The sequence below is a fragment of the Dermochelys coriacea genome, chromosome 11 (assembly GCF_009764565.3).
Source record: "Dermochelys coriacea isolate rDerCor1 chromosome 11, rDerCor1.pri.v4, whole genome shotgun sequence".
In the NCBI taxonomy this organism is placed as follows: Eukaryota; Metazoa; Chordata; order Testudines; family Dermochelyidae; genus Dermochelys; species Dermochelys coriacea.
The window spans coordinates 59763200-59784215 of NC_050078.2; the positions used below are offsets into that span (position 1 = coordinate 59763200).

The window sequence follows — 21016 nt, forward strand, 5'->3', positions numbered from 1 at the left end:
CGAGCCACTCCTTCCCTTGGTGAATGAAGAGGCCATACTCCTCCACCTTCACAGGCCTACCTGTCCTCCTGGACTGGAGCTCCTTATATGCCTGCACGGCCTTTTTCTCATTTCGGGTGCCCCAGGACATGGCTGGTGTCTGCACTTCGGAACCAGAACTCACCACAGCCTTGAGGTAAGACTGGGGCACCTCTGAGCTCTTGCCATTGACAAACTTGCTGTTAGCGATCCTGGCTGCGACTGAGGCCATGATGCGGTTTTCCTGCCTCTCATACCACTTGGGATTGTCCCTCTGGCACCAGGTTTCCCTCTCCACTTTCACCACATCTTCTATTGTCAGCAGGGAGGGAAATTTGCTTTCTTTGCCCTGGCCAGTGGTATTGGCCCGAGAGCGGCTGGATTGACTCCTTCTCTGGCAGGGGTTGGCACCGGCAGGTGTTTTAGTTGCTGTGGAGCAAGGTTTCCCTCCATAGTCACTGAGGGGTTCTTAGCTGTCACTCTGTAGCTTATCTTGGTGTCTCCTTGATCATTGCCATGTGCTGCAGTGGCCCTTGATTGGGAAGAGCTTTGCCCGGCTCTTCTGGCAGTGGTGCTGCTGGTTGGTTTGTCTGTCTGTGCCCTGCTGGTGCCTGAACTCCCAGCAACCTGAGCACTTTTTGATCGGCTGGCTGTGGGTGTTGTCTTGGCCTGGGTAGAGGAGGCAAAGGAACGGGGTGCTGCTGGGGTGGCTTTGGGCACAGTTGCAGCCTGACGAGGTGAGGCAGTGCTATCAGGGTTTTTCCTGGGTCTCCCCATTGTTCAGTGTCAGGGGTCACGCTTCACTTGAAGAAGTGAGGTTTTTACCCATAAAAGCTTATGCTCAAATAAATCTGTTAGTCTTTAAGATGCCACCGGACTCCTTGTTGTTCTTGCCTACCAGTTAACAGTCAGTGAATTCCAGCCACGAGTTCCTCAGAGATGTCTCTCTGCAATGCACAGTCCCTCTCACCATACATTCACAAAAGCTAATATGTTTACTCTCCTTTAAAGAGACAGAAACAGCAGTTTCTGGAGTTAATCAGTTCAATCAAAGCACTGGGTTGGTTTAAATAAGAAGTAAAACAAGTTTATTTAACCAATGAGAGAAATTTTATGTGAGTTCAAGAGTAAGAAATAAAGATAGATAGGGATAAAGGATTACAAATAAATAAAATAAAGCACAAGTAAAATATGCTTTATAATAGTTAAGACTTAACAAGCTACAGTCTTTGTTCCAGGTAGGTTCCTCACCAATCTTTCTTTTCCAGCAATGGCTGACTAGCTCTTAGCCAGGATCCCCACAGAGACCAAGATGCTGATTATCCTTGTCGTCTCAGGCAAAGGATAACTTAGAAGCTTGATCCCCTTCTCTTTATATTGCAGTAAATCTTTGAAATATATTCTTCTGAAATGCATCCCATATCAAGTTCCTTTTTCCTTGTGGGTATTGACATCATTCTGTCTGGTGTAGATTCCATGCTGTCTTCTCCCATGCTGGTAATTTTTACGATGCAAATGATTTCTTCCTGCAACTTCCGATACAAATGAATAGTGCATTGAATATAGCCACACCTGGTTTGAGGTATTGGCCTCTTTCCTTTGTCTGGAGAAAACTTGTTCATCAATTCCCCCAGTATGCCTTGTTTAAACACATTTTAATTATAATTTCAGCATATCCGCATAATTCTTTGCGGGTTGATTATATGTGACAGGGCGTACCTAGCCTGCACCAGCCCTGAGAGGATTAACTCTGCTTGCAGGCTGAAGAAGCCCCGCCCCTCCGCCCCTGCTAGGCATGCTCAGCCTGGAGGCAGCACATAAAAGGTAGCAGCCTAGCTCAGTCTGGGCAAGTTGCTGGAGGGGAAGGATGCAAGCTGTCTCCAGGGAGTTGCTACAGGCCCTGAGTGCAGGACCATACCTCACAGAGTGTCAGACAGACTCCAGGCTGTCCCAAGAAGGGGCCGCACTGGTGGGAGCCTAGCCATTTGAGGGCCTCAGAGGAACCGGGGAACTCCGACAAGGGGGAAAGGGTAAGATGCAGCCATGGGGACTTAAACTTTTTGACGGTGAGTGAACCAGGGAACCAGTCCGTGTGTTTTGGGAGGATCCCTGCTGACTCAGTGGTGAGCACCCTCACCAGCGATAGGGCCCTGGGCTAGGACTCAGAGGAGCAGGGAGGGCCTAAGTCCCTTTGAGTGATGCCCCACTCCCCCAGTGGGCCAACAGGCATGCAATCCCACAGAGGTGGGCTACTATGCTGACTCTGGCCATTGAGTCCACTGCCCTGGGTAGAAAGGCTGGTTAATGACTCTGGCCATTGGGCCACACTGCCCTGGGTAAAAGGGCCGTTTACTGACTCTGGCCACTGAGCCACACTGCCCTGAGTGGAAAGGCTGTCTACTGACTCTGGCCATTGGGCCACACTGTGCTGAGTGGAAAGGTCACCTTATTGATGCCAGCCACTAGGCAAAACTACCGTGGCCATAGTAAAGGTCATTAGTATAAGACTACAGCCTGTTCCGTTCTTTTGGACCACATGTGATCCGATACCCCACGGCAGGGTGTACCTACCCCACAACACCATATGTACATCACACAAGAATGTTATTGATCAGTGAGTTATTTGTTTTTCAGTGACATATTACATGTTGCCTTTTAGCTACAGATTACAACAATGGTGAGTTTGGATGCACTGAGCTGATCAGGCCAGCTGAAACTCACTGTTAGATACCAGGGAGTCCCTTGCCTTCTGGCATAGGGATGCTTTTAGGGTCACAGGGTTTAATACATTTTAATTCACACCTTTTATTGATTCACCTTAACTCTCCTGAGTGCCCCAGGGTAGAAATGCCCTCAGTGAGGGAGTGGATTAGTGGTGTGGACATGGAAGGGTTTGACAGTTGGAGAAGGGATTTAGATAGGAACTCTTGTCATTCAGGAGGTAAAGGGGGGCCTGCGTGCTGGAAAAGAGGCCTGTTTGGGCACATGTGTCACTGGGCAGAAGAGGAAGTGTGTTTGAGGCTGGGAGATCAGTTTGAGGGAGCTTGTCTTAGAATCACAAAACTAGAAATGGGAAAACCTGCAGTATTAGATCATTGTATCCATTGTATTTTCAGCTGCATAGTCTAGTTTTAAATGACCCAACCAGTGGGGCATCCACCACATCCCTTTGGAAGATATCCATACTCTAATCACACTCGTTGTCAGGATGATTTTGTAATTCTCTCAGCTAAAACAATTGTGTGTCTGACAAGATTCATTCTTTATAAACTCCTGCAGCTTATTGATCATGGTTTCTTTGCCCCAGGGATGTTTACATTTTTCTTTTCTTTTACGATTAGTGCTGGGGACTGAAGTTTCAGTTTACTAGACAGTAATTGCCAAGTTTTTACAGGGGAGGTGACATACTGTAGGGGCTTCTCATTCTCCCAGAGATGCAGGCAGCCATCACAGAACTGCCCAATGCAGATATGTCACACACAATGCATGATGTTTGGTAGCTTTACCCTAGACCTGCCAAGTTGGAGTGCTCTATGATTTGGAAAGCCCCAAAAGGCATTACACCCGCACAGTTTAATTAGAAGGCCAGCAGGCACATGGTGCACCACTGAGGCTTGAGCACAGGACAGTCTGGCCTGAGTCCTTTAAGACAGAGAGAAGAAATGGCTACAAGGACAGGACGAGTCGTCAGCCAATGATAATGAAGCTGATTGGAAAAACTGTTTCAATATAATTGGCCATGCCAATGGAACGCTGCAGTGGGGCAGAAGTGGGCTGATTCTGTTTACTGGGATGTCTGGCCAGCATATGCAGTAGCTGTGCGTTAAGTTTTAGAGAGAAAACCAAACACATAAGCAACCACTTTTGTTCCTATCTGAACAATACTTTTTTTTTAATTTTTCAAAATGAAAACCTTTCAGTTTAAGAGAAAAATGTTTAAAGTAACAGAAACCCCAAAGCTACAAAACCCAAAAGAAGAACGAGAACATTGATGTGTGGAAATAGGCCCATATAGAAAAATCATTCCAAATTAAATAACAGAATTGAAAAAAATTAATTCTAATGAGATTTTCCTTTTTTGCATTTCTTGTATTGGCCAGGGTCTGTTTTTATTGGTTTTAGCTATAGTATGAATTTTCTTTCGTTGGTGTTTAATTCCACTATACTGATAGGCTGAATAGGGGGTTCAGAATGTTTTGTCAAAACAATGTCCATAATCCATAAATCTTTACTAGTACTCAAATGCAGAATTATGCCTGCCATGAGATTTGCTTTGTACTGGGATTTACTTTGTGTATCTATATGTATTTAATAAAGATAAGTTCCTCTCCTATCTATTTCTCTTAGTTTTATCCTGCTGCCCATCGCCACAGAATCTGAACTCTTTCCACATGAAATAGATGGGGAGTAATTAAAGTCCCTAGCGGATGTTAAGAAGGCTCTTACTTTTCTCCATTTAAGGGTTACAGAAGACTCTAGTTGGTGTGAAGTTGTTTGTTTTTTGTTTGTTTCATAGGGGAGGGAAGAAATGAAGGGCAGGGCTTTGAATGCTATTCTGGTTAGTGCTGGAAAAGCTTTATCAAATATGAAGCCTTTGGAGCATTTCCTGAAGTGTCTCCTGAAGTTGCCCTTTTCATTGTGTGACTGTTGTATTAAAATGCTCTATTTTAATACAGCTAGAATTTGCTGTCTCATTTGGAAGTGTGCAACAGGTATAGAAATACTATAGACACCTGCCATCTTACTCCATATATTTAAGGGCACGATACAATGAGTGACTGTTTTTTCTGTTTCAGGAAATATGTTTTGAAACCAATATTGGAAGGTAATGACCTGTTTAAATAAGAGATTTCTTTTTCCTTCTTTCTTAGAAGAGGTATGGCTAGATATGCAATAACATTTCAGAATCAGAAATGTAAGTGAGAGATGCTGTGAAAAGGCAAAGCATTTACACTGACATTCAGGCTGAAAAGCTTTTCCATCACACTTTTCATACTGTATGTTTAGTGTATTTAATATTCAGTGCTTGTGTTAACTCAAACAATATACTTTTTTACTGCAGAAAAATCTTTACTAAAGGTTTTGCTGCAATTGTGTTTCTTTTGTGCTGTCACTGGTAATTAAAGCAACACTCTCAACTAGTTTTAGCCCCCAAATTTAGGGCCAGTTCTGCTGCCCTTGCTATACAAGAAGCAGCACTGGGATCAATGAGATCCTTGTATAGTATGGTGCTTCTTGATAATAGGGTATCGGAAACTAGCCTTTGGAATTTAAACCTGATCCTGCAGCCCTTATGTAGGCAAAATCCTCTTTGCATTCAGTGGCAACTTTTATTTCAAGAGGACTATAGGAGGACTGACTCCTCCCCCCCCACACACAAAGGGTTTAGAGAATCTTATGGACCTAATTCCGAGCCTGCAAGAAAAACCAAAGTACAAAAGTTTTGCCTATAGGAACTATGAGAAGGTTGGGGTAAATGGAATCTTCTCCCTAGCCTGCACGTACCTTGGCCACATGCATAGCTAGCGGGCCACACAGCTATAGCTGAAAGCGATGAGCAGCAGCAAACATGGTACAGTACTCCTAGCATATGCAAGTTTGTGGCCAAGTGGATCAGTGCTGCATTGTCTTGTCCAGATGTCTGGCACACTGTATTTCCTCCTTCTGTGGTGAGCTGTGGAATTTGCTGCGAAGAGATCCATGGAGGTGAAATCTTCCAAAATAAGTTTGAAGGTTGTGTCTTTTGCTTCTTCTGTACCCTGTACCTTGCCTATTTTTTTCATTACTTTTGGCCTTTCCACAGCCACCTGGCACAGCTCAATTTTTGGCCCAATATAAATAAAATTTGCTTATGCAGTGGTGCAATTCTCATGCTCTTTTTCTTACTGCCCCAGCTACTGAAGTCATGTGATTATATCTGGCCTTACTTTTTTTTTTTAGTGAAAGTTACTAGCTCTCTGGGTTGTGGAGAAAAGCTTGAAAATGTGAATCCTTAAGGCTCCAGCCCCAAGAGGCAAATAAAAAGATTCCCATTTTAAAAAAAAACCTCATGATTTTTAAACCCATTTCATAATCTTGAGGGGCCCAACTCATGATATTTGAATGCTTGGAGTTGGAAACACGGCTTAAAAAAAATTAAGGGGTTATTTTAATGTAAACATTGTCTTGCAAAGTTGTAAACTCACAACATCGCTGGAGTAGGGCTTGAGATCCAGAAAATGAAATTGACTAAAATAAAGTGAAACTGACCTGTCTGTCAATTGTCTGAGTGAAATGCAAAAATAAAAGGCACAAATAGTGAAACATAAATTAGATTTTTTTTCAACTTCTTACAGCCTTAGGCCCCAATCCTGCAAAGAATATACTTGTGCTTAACTTTAAGTATACAAGTAATGGGGATTACTCCCATGTTTACAGTTAAGTATGTGTACAAGTGTTTGAAGGATCAGGCCCCTACTAATCTGTTTTTCCAATTCAGTTTTATTAGTCCTTTGAAAAAATTACAAACAAGGACCCCAAGGATCCTGCAGAGTCTAAGTGTGTGTGTGTAAATTTACATATGTGGAAAGTCTCATTAATTTCAGTAGGCCTATTCAAAAGCATAAAGTTACTTGTCTTTTCTTACAGAAGCAATTTTTCAATGTCTGCAATCACAAAGTCATCACACACAAAAATATCTTTCAGTTAAATAAATCAACCCATGCTACAGAAAAGTTTTACTATTGTAAGTTGCTATTAATAACATGAATAAAGAATATTTTTTAAAACTCCATGAATCTTATAGTATATTTTCCCTTTCAAATATATCATTCATATTTCACAAATAATACTAAATGAACAAGTCTCTTATACATGTTGTTTCAGCTATTTGTCTTTGGAGAGAGTGAAAGAAAAATACTTCAAACTCAATTTTAGTATCTTCATTCTGACAACTGTACCATGCATATTAATGAAAAGTCTAAAGTGCAAAAGAATGATTCCACTTGTAAGTCAGTATCATAATAGTTCATGATTTGTTTTGTTTTTTTTTTTAAATCTTCTTTTCAGGGCATGTTAGTTTTGTATGGCTTGTCATGCCTTTTTGAAGTAACTTGCAATTGCAAAATAGCTGAATCAACATCACATCTGTCAGTGGACATTGATAGTCATAGTAATACATGAAACACACAGCAAAGGGGACACAAGGGGGAACTAGCTGGGTGCTGTATTAAGTTTTCATAACTAGTTTAAAATTGAATCAGGACATTGCTACAAAGAACAAATACTGGGTATGTATTTTAGCAAATTGAATCAGCTGATTTAATTCCTTTAAATTTAAAAACATTGTTTAGCTTACGTCTTTGAAGCAGTATAAACAAAAAGAGATGTTTAAAGAGAAAATAAATAAAAATAACTAACTGTCAAGCGATTAAAAAAAATTAAACGTGATTAATTATGCGATTAATCACACTGTTAAACAATAATAGAATACCATTTATTTAAATAGTTTTGGGTGTTTTCTACATTTTTCAAATATGTTGATTTCAATTATAACCGAATACAAAGTGTACAGTGCTCACTTTATATTTTTTATTACAAATATTTGCACTCTAAAAAACAAAAGAAATAGTATTTTTCAATTCACTTCATACAAGTACTGTAGTGCAATCTCTTTATCATGAAAGTTGAACTTACAAATGTAGAATTAAAGTTTTACATTTGTTTTATTTTGAATGCAGTCATTTTTTTATACATAGACCCTACAGGTACTCTGTCCTATTTCTTGTTCAGCCAATCGCTCAGATAAACAAACAAGTTTTGTTACATTTTGCAGGAGATAATGCTGCTCACTTCTTGTTCACAATGTCATCTGAAAGTGAGAACAGGTATTTGCATGGCACTGTTGTAGCTGGCATTGCAAGGTATTTACATGCCAGATGCGCTAAAGATTCATATGTCCCTTCATGCGTTAACCACCATTCCAGAGGACATGCATCCATGCTGAGACAGGTTCTGCCCAATAACAATCCAAAGCAGTGCAGACCGACGCATGTTTATTTTCATCATCTGAGTCAGATGCCACCAGCTGAAGGTTGATTTTCTTTTTTGGTGGTTTAGGTTCTGTAGTTTCTGCATCGCAGTGTTGCTCTTTTAAGACTTCTGAAAGTATGCTCCACATCTCATCCCTCTCAGATTTTGGATGGCACTTCAGATTCTTAAACCTTGGGTCGAGTGCTGTAGCTATCTCTAGAAATCTCACATTGGTACCTTCTTTGCATTTTGTCAAATCTGCAGTGAAAGTGTTCTTAAAACAAACAACATGTGCTGAATTGAATCATCATCCTAGACTACTATAACACAAAAATATATGGCAGAATGGGGGTAAAACAGAGCTGAAAACCTACAATTCTCCCCCAAGGAGTTCAGTCACAAATTTAAATAACACATTATTTTTTTTAATGAGAGTCATCAGCATGGAAACATGTCCTCTGGAATAGTGGCCGAAGCATGAAGGGACATACGAATGTTTAGCATATGTGGCATGTGAATACCTTGCAATGCCAGCTAAAAAAGTCCCATGTGAACACCTGTTCTCACTTTATGGTGACATTGTAAAGAAGAAACGGACAACACTATCTCTCGTAAATGTAAACAAACTTGTTTGTCTTAGCAATTGGCTGAACAAGTAGGACTGAGTGGACTTGTAGGCTCTAAAGTTGTACATTGTTTTGGTTTTGAGTGCAGTTATGTAACCAAAAAATATCTACATTTGTAAGTTGCACTTTCACAATAAAGAGATTGCACTACGTTACTTGTATGAGGTGAATTGGAAATACTATTTCTTTTGTTTATCATTTTTACTGTGCAAATATTTGTAATAAAAATAATATAAAGTGAGCACTGTGCACTTTGTATTCTGTGTTATTGAAATCAATGTATTTGAAAATGTGGAAAAACATCCAAAGATATTTAATAAATTTCAGTTGGTATTCTATTGTTTAACAGTACAGTTAAAACTGCAATTAATCACAATTTTTTAAATTGCATTTAATTTTTTTGAGTTAATCACACAAGTTAACTGCGATTAATTAACAGCCCTAAAAAGAACTAAGATTCATTTGCTTGACAAGAGGTTGCAGTTTTAATAGTCGTAGTAGAGTTGCCAACCTTCCAGGATTGTTCTGGAGTCTCTGGGAATTAAAGATTGTCGTGTGATGAAACCCAGGAATACATCCAACCAAAACTGGCAACCCTTGGTCATAGTCATAATGGTATGGTACTAGCAACAGTTTAGTAAGCTGCATTTTTTAAAAGATTTCATTTATGCTTAATTCTGAAGATTTAAGATGACAAAAGAATTTGTTTCCCTTCATTTGATTTTTCATGGATTTGTAGTTTTTTAGCCCAGAAGGGACTATCTGACCTCCTGAATACCACAATAAAAACACCTGGTTTTACGCCACATGGTGTGTGATCTCTGCAGTATATGTCAGTACAATTCCCTCAAACAGTGGGTTTTTTTTTTAAAGGAATATATCAGCTTTAGCATATATATGTTTAAACCAAGATACAAGAGAAGTTTTCTGTCCAGTAAACTTATAAATAATTATCAAACTTGGTAGGCAAAGTAGAGAACAGTGAATTGCTTATTATCATCAAACACACACACTCTACTCAGGGCTGTTGCACCAGCCAGAGTGGCTCTTTAGGTATTGATTATTTGTATGATATTCCATAAAAATGTAAGTGAAATCAAAACTACAGTGCGCTTTGTTATTGGTAAGCAAATGATTTAGAGTTTAAAAAAAGAAATTTTGAAAAGCAACAGGACTGGGTATTTTTATTGGCTATAAAATAATTTTGGACATGGGTTGTCCAAAGCATGCTTTGATTGGCTGTTTGGGAAGTTTTAGTGATATCATATGTCTTTAAATTCCCCACAACTGAAGAGGAAAGGTTTTTGTGTATTTCATCCAACATGGACACATGATACAGAAAATAGCTCATGGCAAAAAGTGAAAGAAAACATGGTGGAAGTGCAATAAAATTATTTCCCAGCATTTTACTGTAATTGTTTTAATTTGTTCATTATTCAAAATGGAGTTGCCCAAAGCCTGTCTAGATTTGTCTTCTTCCTGCTCCAATTGTTCCCAAGCCCTTCAGACCTCTCCATCCACCGGTAGATTTTAGGATGCTCTGGCAGACAGGCCATTCTGAACCCTCCATCATCACTTTAAAACAACTGACTCTTGATCTGAGCTGTCTTCAGTAGGCAATGGAGTGTTCAAAATGGCCCAGTAGCCGGAGAAGAAGTCTCAAGAACTGCAGCTGGGCTATGGCTCTGGGTATGGTGAAGGATTGTGGAAGGGGAATTTCTAATGCAAAATAAGTTGCGGTGGAGGGAGAGAGTGGATTTTGTTACATTGTGCATTATGGTATGCTGAAACTGTAGAACACGTGGCCGTTCCTCCCTGTCAGTCTCTGAGGGAGGCCAGGCCTCCTTGCTGTCATGTACCAGTAAAGGTGAGCTCAAAGTGGGGAGTTAGCTACACCTAGTGCTCTAGCTGGGCAGAACAGTATGGTAGTCTATGAGTCCCGGGCCCTCAGTCAGGGCAGCAAACAGTTAGTAGGCTCAGACCAGCAATCAGGACAGAGCAATTAAGTAATCCTTGAGCCCCAGGCCCTCAGCCAGAGTGGGGTAGCAAAGCAGTGAGTAGGCTCTGGTCAACAATCAGGGCAGAGCAGGTCTATGAACCCCAGGTCCCAGTCAGAGCAGGGCAGTAAAGCAATGAGTAGACTCTGGCCTGCAATCAGGGAAGAGTGGATAAGCAATCTATGAGCCCCAGGTAAGGGTGAGCACCAAGAGAGTCTAGAGGCTCGGGTAAGGGTGAGCACCAAGCACAGTCGATGGGGCTCAGGTAAGGGTGCCCGAGGAACACAGGCCTTCTGGCCTAAGGAGGGGGAGTACAGAATGGGGTGGCAGGGGGAACACAGGCCCACCAAACTCCACTGTGTCCCAGCCCAGAGCCCTAATAGTGGGGGCTCTGCCTGCAACCGTGTGTCAGCCCAGCCCCAACCAGACTGTTGCCTGGTTTCCCTGGGCTACTTCCTACTCTTCCCCCTTGGGTGTACCTGCATCTGTCATCTGAGGGAGCTCTGGCCAGTCCGCAGGCAGCAGCCTCAGCAGCTCCTCGGCATCTTGCTCAACCGGCAGCCCAGGGAGATCCATCCAGTCCTCAGGCAGCAGTCCCGGCAACTCCTCAGCATCTTGGTCGGCCAGTGGCCTTGGGAGCTCTGGCCAGTACTCAGGAGGCAACCCCAGCAGCTCCTCTGCAGGCACCAGCAGCCGGCAGGATGTGTCCATCTCCTGTGGTGATTCCAGCCCAACTGAGCTGCAGGGCTCACCTTTTGTACTTACCCGTCCTGTCCCACCCTTCTGCTTCCTACGGGGCAGACTTGGCTCTCCTGTTTCAGCTCACCAGAGGGCATGTTGTGGTCCCTCCCTGTCACTCTCTGAGGGAGGCCACACCTCCTCGCTACAAGCCTTCCCAAAAGGTGTTGTAGGGACAAAAACTTAATTAGTCTTAAGAAAGAGCTGGACAAACTTATGAGTGGAATTATATGATGGAGTTGCTAGGGGGCAGGGGCAAGTAGAAGCCAATTAGCTTGTGTCCTCATTTTGAGCCATGTTTTATAATTAAGATTGGAAAGTGTTAACTCTTTTTGCTCTGGGACTGCTTCCAGACAATTTCTAACACTAATCCCTAATCTCTAACCAAGCATTCCCTCTTTGTTAGATGAGCAATTCAAGAGTTAATTCACTTTTCTTCCTATTACCTTCCTTCTCTCAGCATATATACCACCCAAATCCATGCTATCTTTGAAAACATGTTTCCATAAATCTCATCCTTTTAATTAGGAAACAGATGCACACAAAATGCCACAACAAGAATAAATGCTTTCAGCCGATATTACAGTGGAGGCACTTAGTTTCTGGAGTTCACACTCCAGTGAATTGTTCTGCTTCAGAGCAGGAGTTTATAGATGATTGTTTGCATTTAACAGTGGTGAGAGTGATTTAGGGCTTGGCTACACTTGCGAGTTACAGCTCAATAAAGGAGCCCTGGGCACCCTAGCTCACTCCCCGTGCGCACTGGCAAGGCACGTAGAGCTCTCTGTCTCAGTAGCTACAGCATTGCTGGTACTCCACCTCGTTTGCTCAGCCGGGCATGGAGTGCTCTCAGCGAATCTTTCCAGGTGACCGTGCCTCCACACGCCAGGCGATGCCCAGTATGTAGCAATGGCGAGGTGCTGGACCTCATCAGTGTTTGCGGGGAGGAAGCTGTCCAATCCCAGCTGCGCTCCAGCCACAGGAATTATAATATCTTCGGGCAGATATTGAGGGCATGCTGGAAAGGGGCCATGACTGGGATGCACTGCAGTGCAGGGTTAAAGTGAAGGAGCTGTGGAATGCCTACTGCAAAGCCCGAGAGGCAAACAGCCGCTCTGGTGCTGCCCCCGCGGCCTACCATTTCTACAAAGAGCTGGACGTGACACTTGGGGGCAACCTCACCTCCGTGCTGAGGACCACCATGGACACCTCAGAGGCCAATGCAACAAGGCAGGAGGAGGAGGAGGAGCAGCAAAGTGGGAGCAAGGGTGCTCCAGTGGAGGAAGACACCCCGGAATCCCTAGATGCATGCAGCCAGGAGCTGTTCTCAAGCCAGGAGGAAGGTAGTCAGTCGCAGCAGCCAGTGCTTGGGGAAGGACAAACACCAGAGGAGGTTCCTGGTAAGTGGCTTTTATTTTGGGAAGAAAGTTATTCGGTGCGGGCTCTTGGGGCGAGGAGGCTTAGGGCTGCAATGCATGTCTAGATGCAGAATAGGGCATTGATGTGCTCTCTCACATCGTGGTAATCGGCCTCAGTGATCTCTTCAAAGGTCTCATGCAGAAGCTGGGCAATGCGCTTGCGCAGGTTTTTCGGGAGAGCCACTGTGGTCCTTGTCCCAGTCAGGCTAACTTATCTGCGCCACTGTGCCGTGAGGGGCAGGGGAAGCTGCATATGGGCCAGGGCAGAAGCCGCATTGCAGTAGAAGACCCTCCCTTGCTTCCCAGGTCACCCTCAGCCACGAGATATCTTCCAGGATGAACTCCTTCAGAAAATGTGGAGACAGTGTTCAGTACAGGGGCTCTCCACCGCTGTTGGCTCTCCCCAAGGCACAGAAACCCAGAGGACAGTACAGCTGTGAAACAATCGGTCACGCTTGACCCTGTGCTCACTCACCATTTTGAGGCTCCCATGGGTTATGTGCGCTCGCTTTGGGATGGGCAAATTATGCTATTGTGTACACTTTGCTTGCCCTCAAGTATGAGGGAATCATTGATCTGTCTGGTGTGAACAATGCTGCCTCTGTTAAGTGTTGCATTTTGCCTTTACAGATGCAACCTTGAGATTTCAGCCATCCATGTTATCAACGGCCGAGAGGCTGCAAAGAATCAGGAAGAGGCCACGCAGAAGCAAAGAGGACTAAATGAAACTAATGAAAATTAAAAAGTGCAGGAGTGGCGGGAGAGTGAAAGGAGGGTCCACCATCAGAATGTGGATCGCCAGCACCAAAGCACGGAGCAGCTGATAAGCATCATGGAGCGCCAAGCGGACTCGATCCAGGCGCTCGTAGCCATGCCTGCCCCCCCCCCCCCGCAGCCCTTGTCCCAAAACTCTTTCCCTTGTGCCATCATGTCACCTCCAAGCCACTTTCCCCAACATCCAGGTTCTTACTGCCACCCATGTCTCCAATACCTGTAGCTTCACCACCCAGCCCTGAAAATTATGACCCTTACCCACTGCACTCAACCCCCATCATCATGCAATATAGCCATCCTGAAGTGCAGTACGCATTGCTCAGCACTCCAGACAGGACACGCAAATCTGTGATTGTACCGTTCCCCACCCCACCTCCTTGCCCTTTGTGTTTCCCAAGCTGTTGTGCTATGTTTCTTTTCAATAAATTGATTTTTTGGCTTTGAAAATATTCTTTATTATTGCATAATGTAAAAGAAACCTTAGCCCAGGAAAGCAACAGGCACTGCTCGTCAGTGTATCATACGTAGCAAACACAGATTCCTATCACACTTCACTCCTGTGCAGGTCACCACACCAAACATTACTGTTGGCTTTCAGCTACAAATTGCTCCCTCAAGGCATCCCTAATCCTTCCCGCCCTCTGCTGGGCCCCTCTAATAGCCCTGCTCTTTGGCTGTTCAAATTCAGCCTCCAGGTGTTGAACCTCCGAGTTCCATGCCTGAGTGAATCTTTCACCCTTCACAAATGTTATGGTGGGTACAGCTTCCTGAACAGGCCTGTGTTATGAAAGATGCGTGTGTCATGCACCTTTCTGGGCCAGCCTGCGTTAATGTAGTAATGTAATGTTAATGTTAATGAAACGCCCACAGTGATCCACAAGCGCCTGGAGAACCATAGAGAAATCGCCCTTCCGATTAACGTACTTGGAGGCTAGGTGGGCTGGTGCCAGAATTGGAGTATGTGTCCCATCTGTCGCCCCACCGTAGTTAGGGAAACCCATTTATGCAATGTCATGCACGTTACCCGGAGTCACGGTTCTTCTGAGCAGGATGCGATTAATGGCCCTGCAAACTTGCATCAACACAATTCCAATGGTCGACTTCCCCACTCCAAACTGGTGAGCGACCTGTCGGTAGCTGTCTGGAGTTGCCAGTTTCCAGATTGCAATAGCCACCTGCTTCTCCACCGTCAGGGCAGCTCTCAATCTCGTGTCCTTGCACTGCATGGTGGGGGCAAGCTCTTCACACAGTCCCATAAAAGTTGCTTTTCTCATCTGAAAGTTCTGCAGCCACTGCTCGTCATCCCAGACTTGCATGATGATGTGATTCCCACTACTCAGTGCTTGTTTCCCAAGCCCAGAAGTGGCGTTCCACGGTGGTGAACATATCCATGAATGCCACAAGCAAACTCATGTCATTTGCGTTACTCGAATCGATATCGTCGGAGTCTTCACTGTCACTTTGAATCTTAAGGAATAACTCAACTGCCAAACGTGACATGCTGGTGAGATTCGTCAGCATATTCCTCAGCAGTTCGGGCTCCATTCCCGCAGACCGAAAAGGAAGACAAAAGCGCACAGTACAAAAACCGTTGAAAGATGACACCAAATGTGGACGGAAGCACAGGGAATGCTGGGATGCAAACCGATGCATCACGGGGCATTGGGACAGGACCCAGAATGCCCCACACTCCTCGCCCCCTTCCCACAAGCCACAGTGCCAGAATGGGAAGAGGTGTTCTGTGGGATAGCTGCCCATATTGCACCACTCCCAATGCTTCTGCAAGTGCCGCAAATGTGGCCATGCCAGTGCGCTTGCAGCTGTCAGCGTGGACACACTGCAGTGCTTTCCCTACTGTGCTCGCCGAAGGCGGGTTTAACTCACAGCGCTCGACATCTGCAAGTGTAGCCATGCCCATAGTAAAATTATGGGAAATCTGAGGTGCCAAACAAAGGGCTGGAATAGGAAGAAAGGGAGGTAGGGGGAAGGGAATGTTACTGCTTGAAAGACTGGAAAATGCTTCCTTCCCATTTGTTTTCTTATAATGTATAATATAGTCTGGAATAGGGATTTTGTGAGTGATCAATCTTTTATTCCCTATGGCCAAGCCCTTGTTATAATTAAATTCTCCCCTACCAAAACATTTATTTTTATGAATATATGTATTTTGTAAGACTTGTTTTGAAATGTAAAGTCCAGTTCTGTCCCCTGCTGAAATCAGAGGCAAATGACTTCAGTGGAAGCAGGATTAGACTGTTAGGGCTGGTCTACACTGAAAACTTAAATCAGCATAGCTGCGTCTCTCAAGTTAGTTAAACTGACCTTACTCCTGGTGTAGACTGTGCTAAGTGGATGGAAGAATTCTTCTGTCGACCTAGCTACTGCCTCTCAGGGAGGTGAATTACCTACAATGATGGGAGAACCCCTCCTGTTGCTGTAGTGAGTGTCTGCACTGAAACTCTACAGCGGCCCTGCCTGTAGCATTTGAAATGTAGACATAGCCTTCAAACTCCTGTCCCTCTTTCAGTCCTGTGTTGTGTGTGTGCAATTTTGGTCTGTTTTAAATAAGTGGATGTGTAAATGAAAGAGCACCACTGGCATCTGTAACTACAGGCATATTCCATTCTTAGGCTGAGATTTTCAAAGCAGATTTGGAGATTTAGCCACACAGCCATCATTAATTTTAATGGGAGTTATATGGCTGTCCCTTCACTGGCTTTGGAGAGCTCAGCCATGGAATACTTTTCAGCTGTGACTCTGAGAACTTCCAAGATGCATCAGCTTGTTAAAACTGGACTTTGTAGACTATGGAACCCTATTTTGGCAAAAACAAAGATCACTGCTGACCAACAAAATATGAGCAATTGAATATGCTCTAGATATACCCTGTGTTTAAACCTTTGAAGATGTATGGCAACAATTAATTTGATGCAAAAGATGGAGAATGGGGATCATTCTTTCATCTGTCTATATCCATACTGGCCATTCTTAGGGTATTACACAGCAGATGTAGGTCAAGTGAGCTATAGAATATATTGTAGCACATTTTTAAAGCTAATTTGGGTGATGTGCAGCAGAAGTTGTTGGTGAGAGTGTATGTGATCGTTCAGGAAGCCTTAAAACCAACCCAGTTTCCCATACTGCCTGCGGGATGTCATCAAGACTGTTCACCTGCTTAAAGTTACGCTCATGTGTAAGATTTCAGAGTAGCAGCTGTGTTAGTCTGTATTCGCAAAAAGAAAAGGAGTACTTGTGGCACCTTAGAGACTAACAAATTTATTTGAGCATAAGCTTTCGTGAGCTACCACTCACTTCATCGGATGCATCGAATGCATCCGATAAATAAAACAAATACATTTGTTAGTCTCTAAGGTGCCACAAGTGCTCGTGTGTAAGTCTTTGCAGGTTCTGCCCTCTCGTGAGAAGTCATCACTAAACCTGTAAATTAATCTTTTTCTTAATGTTTCTCCTCTTCACAGAAATTATTCTCATCTGAATAGAGATGGCAGAAATCAGTTCTCCTGCAAATATCAAGGAAAAGGTAGGCTCGAATAATTAGTACAGTGCAATCTGTACAATCCTAAACTATATTTATATATGTATTGCTCCCCTGATCCTGCACATATCTATTCAACATGTTTAACTTTACCATAAATTGACTTCATACATAAAGTTAAGCACAGACACAAGTGTTTGTAGGGTCAGGTCTTAATGTTGGCTGAAGAAAAATATCTTTATTTTTCTGTGAGAAAGCAATATTTGTGATTTAGATTTCTGTTATTCCCATACATGACATCACACACTCGGAAACTCCCTTACTGCCATATGAATGGATGCCATTTTCTTGAAAATCATGTTTCTGTTTTAAAGTGATGTTCCTACTATAGTTACAGCCAATGTCTAAAGTTACGATGATTAAAAAGTTAGCAAAAAATGTTTTTTCCTGTTTGTCAGCTTGTGCATCTGACAGTGCTGTGTATGTATAAGTCAATTTCACTGTTTCTCCTGCTTAGTGGTAGATCCTCAGTAGTCCTGCACCCCTTTGCAAGGGACCAACCTCTCTTCCTCCACAGATGGGCAGGAAGAGTCAGAGCTGGATAGAGTCCTGTCTCTGTTCCCCACAATGTGTGATGGGTGGAAACGATGTATGCTGTAAACTCAGCACAAGACACTTCCTGCATGTAGCACAGAGAAAACCAGGAGACAGTCGGTCTCTCAGAGTCGCAGTCTGCATCTGGGATAGCATAACTAACACTGCCACAGGTCAGGTCATAAAGTGAGGATCTAGCCCATAGTCAGTCAGTTTCTTTTTTACTGAGAAGGACTTAGCCAATACCAATAGGAAAGCAGGAAAAAAAGACAGAATTTTTTTAAAATGCTGTAAGAGAAACTAAATTTTTTTGAAATTCATCAGTTTGAAAAAGTTCAGATTGGCAGTGCCCCTTTAATATCGGAATATTTTTGTGGGATGCTATTTGGAAAAGTGAGGTGGAGCTTTAAATTGAGGAAGTGCAGAAAGGGCCAAATTGTGGCCTGATTTATACCCTGTGTGTAGTTTCATTAAGACAAATCTGGCTCTCTGTGACACAGGTTCAAGTCAGGAATAAGTGCATGTTAAAGTTAGTAGTGTCCATTGCTGTCAGGTAAATACTCCAGGCATATACAGATTTCAGAGTAGCAGCCATGTTAGTCTGTATTTGCAAAAAGAAAAGGAGTACTTGTGGCTCCTTAGAGATTAACAAATTTATTTGAGCATAAGCTTTCGTGAGCTACAGCTCACTTCATCGGATGCATTCAGTGGAAAATACAGTGGGGAGATTTATATACACAGAGAACATGAAACAATGGGTGTTACCATACACACTGTAAGGAGAGTGATCACTTAAGATGAGCTATTACCAGCAGGAGCGCCAGGGGGAGCACTCTGTGTAGAAGTCCAGTCTGTTGTTTCGACCTTCAGGAGGAGTCCACCCAGAATCATTCTTTACAACACACACTTTGCTTCTCTACAAAAGAAAAAGGACACTAACTATCTAAACTAGTACATGCCACAAGGGGCTACAACCGTGGTTCCCTTAACCCACCCAGCAATATTGTTAATCTATCCAACTATACTCTTAGCCCAGCAGAAGAATCTGTCCTATCTCGGGGCCTCTCCTTCTGCCCCTCCACCCCCACGAACATGATACAGTTCTGTGGTGACCTAGAATCCTATTTTTGACGTCTCCAACTCAAGGAATATTTCTAACACACCTCTGAATAACATACTAACCCACAGAGACCTTCCTATCAACACTACAAAAAGAAGGATTCTGGATGGACTCCTCCTGAAGGTCGAGACAACAGACTGGACTTCTACATAGAGTGCTTCCGCTTCTTTTTGTGGAAAAGCAGCATCACTTGCCCCATAACCTCAGCCGTGCAGAACACAATGCCATCCACAGCCTCAGAAACAACTCTGACATCATAATCAAAAAGGCTGACAAATGAGGTGCTGTCGTCATCATGAATAGGTCGGAATATGAACAGGAGGCTACTAGGCAGTTCTCCAACACCACTTTCTACAAGCCATTACCCTCTGATCCCACTGAAGGTTACCAAAAGAAACTACACCATTTGCTCAAGAAACTCCCTGAAAAAGCACAAGAACAAATCCACACAGACACACCCCTGGAACCCTGACCTGGGGTATTCTATCTGCTACGCAAGATCCATAAACCTGGAAATCCTGAACGCCCCATCATCTCAGGCATTGGCACCCTGACAGCAGGATTGTCTGGCTATGTAGACTCCCTCCTCAGGCCCTACGCTACCAGCACTCCCAGCTATCTTCGAGACACCACTGACTTCCTGCGGAAACAATCCATCGGTGATCTTCCTGAAAACACCATCCTAGCCACTATGGATGTAGAAGCCCTCTACCCCAACATTCCACACAAAGATGGACTACAAGCCATCAGGAACAGTATCCCCGATAATGTCACGGCTAACCTGGTGGCTGAACTTTGTGACTTTGTCCTCACCCATAACTATTTCACATTTGGGGACAATGTATACCTTCAAATCAGTGGCACTGCGATGGGTACCCGCATGGCCCCACAGTATGCCAACATTTTTATGGCTGACTTAGAACAACGCTTCCTCAGCTCTCGTCTCCTAATGCCCCTACTCTACTTGCGCTACATTGATGACATCTTCATCATCTGGACCCATGGAAAAGAAGCCCTTGAGGAATTCCACCATGATTTCAACAATTTCCATCCCACCATCAACCTCAACCTGGACCAGTCCACACAAGAGATCCACTTCCTGGACACTACGATGCTAATAAGCAATGGTCACATAAACACCACCCTATACTGGAAACATACTGACCGCTATTCCTACCTATATGCCTCCAGCTTTCACCCAGATCACACCACACGATCCATTGTCTACAGCCAAGCTCTACGATACAATCGCATTTGCTCCAACCCCTCAGACAGAGACAAACACCTACAAGATCTCTATCAAGCATTCTTACAACTACAGTACCTACTTGCTGAAGTGAAGAAACAGATTGACAGAGCCAGAAGAGTACCCAGAAGTCACCTACTACAGGACAGGCCCAACAAAGAAAATAACAGAACGCCACTAGCTATCACCTTCAGCCCCCAACTAAAACCTCTCCAACGCATCTTCAAGGATCTACAACCTATCCTGAAGGACGACCCATCACTCTCACAGATCTTGGAAGACAGGCCAGTCCTTGCTTACAGACAGCCCCCCAACCTGAAGCAAATACTCATCAGCAACCACACACCACACAACAGAACTGCTAATCCAGGAACCTATCCTTGCAACAAAGTCCATTGCTAACTGTGTCCACATATCTATTCAGGCGACACCATCATAGGGCCTAATCACATCAGCCACACTACCAGGGGCTCGTTCACCTGCACATCTACCAATGTGATATATGCCATCATGTGCCAGCAATGCCCCTCTGCCATACACATTGGTCAAACTGGACAGTCTCTACGTAAAAGAATAAATGGACACAAATCAGACGTCAAGAATTATAACATTCAAAGACCAGTTGGAGAACACTTCAATCTCTCTGGTCACTCGATTACAGACCTAAGAGTGGCTATTCTTCAACAAAAAAACTTCAAAAACAGACTCCAACGAGAGACTGCTGAATTGGAATTAATTTGCAAACTGTATACAATTAACTTAGGCTTGAATAGAGACTGGGAGTGGATGGGTCATTACACAAAGTAAAACTATTTCCCCATGTTATTCCCCCCCTGTTCCTCAGATGTTCTTATCAACTGCTGGAAATGGCCCACCTTGATTATCACTACAAAAGGCTTTTTCCCCCCGCTCTCCTGCTGGAAATAGCTCATCTTAAGTGATCACTCTCGTTACAGTGTGTATGGTAACACCCATTATT

The 21016-nt window shown here is 43.6% G+C and overlaps 1 protein-coding gene and 2 long non-coding RNA genes across 9 annotated transcripts in view; 2 read left to right on the top strand and 1 right to left on the bottom strand.

The window, feature by feature from the left end:
* The window catches only part of SPATS2L (spermatogenesis associated serine rich 2 like), a 136874-nt gene that overhangs the window by 53086 nt on the left and 62772 nt on the right, over positions 1 to 21016 (top strand). For all 7 annotated transcript variants that reach the window (XM_043505548.1, XM_038421036.2, XM_038421040.2 and 4 more), the window contains one exon: positions 17061 to 17122. In XM_043505548.1, the coding sequence (XP_043361483.1) occupies positions 17061 to 17122 (62 nt within the window). Of the gene's footprint in view, positions 1 to 17060; positions 17123 to 21016 lie in introns of those variants that run through there.
* On the bottom strand, positions 117 to 18841 carry LOC122458175. Its single transcript, XR_006278079.1, has 3 exons — positions 18831 to 18841; positions 14460 to 14465; positions 117 to 664 (listed from the first exon to the last, which is right to left on the bottom strand). It is a non-coding gene; the product is annotated as an uncharacterized LOC122458175 (long non-coding RNA).
* LOC122458174 lies at positions 12754 to 13478 on the top strand. Its single transcript, XR_006278078.1, has 2 exons — positions 12754 to 12789; positions 13438 to 13478. It is a non-coding gene; the product is annotated as an uncharacterized LOC122458174 (long non-coding RNA).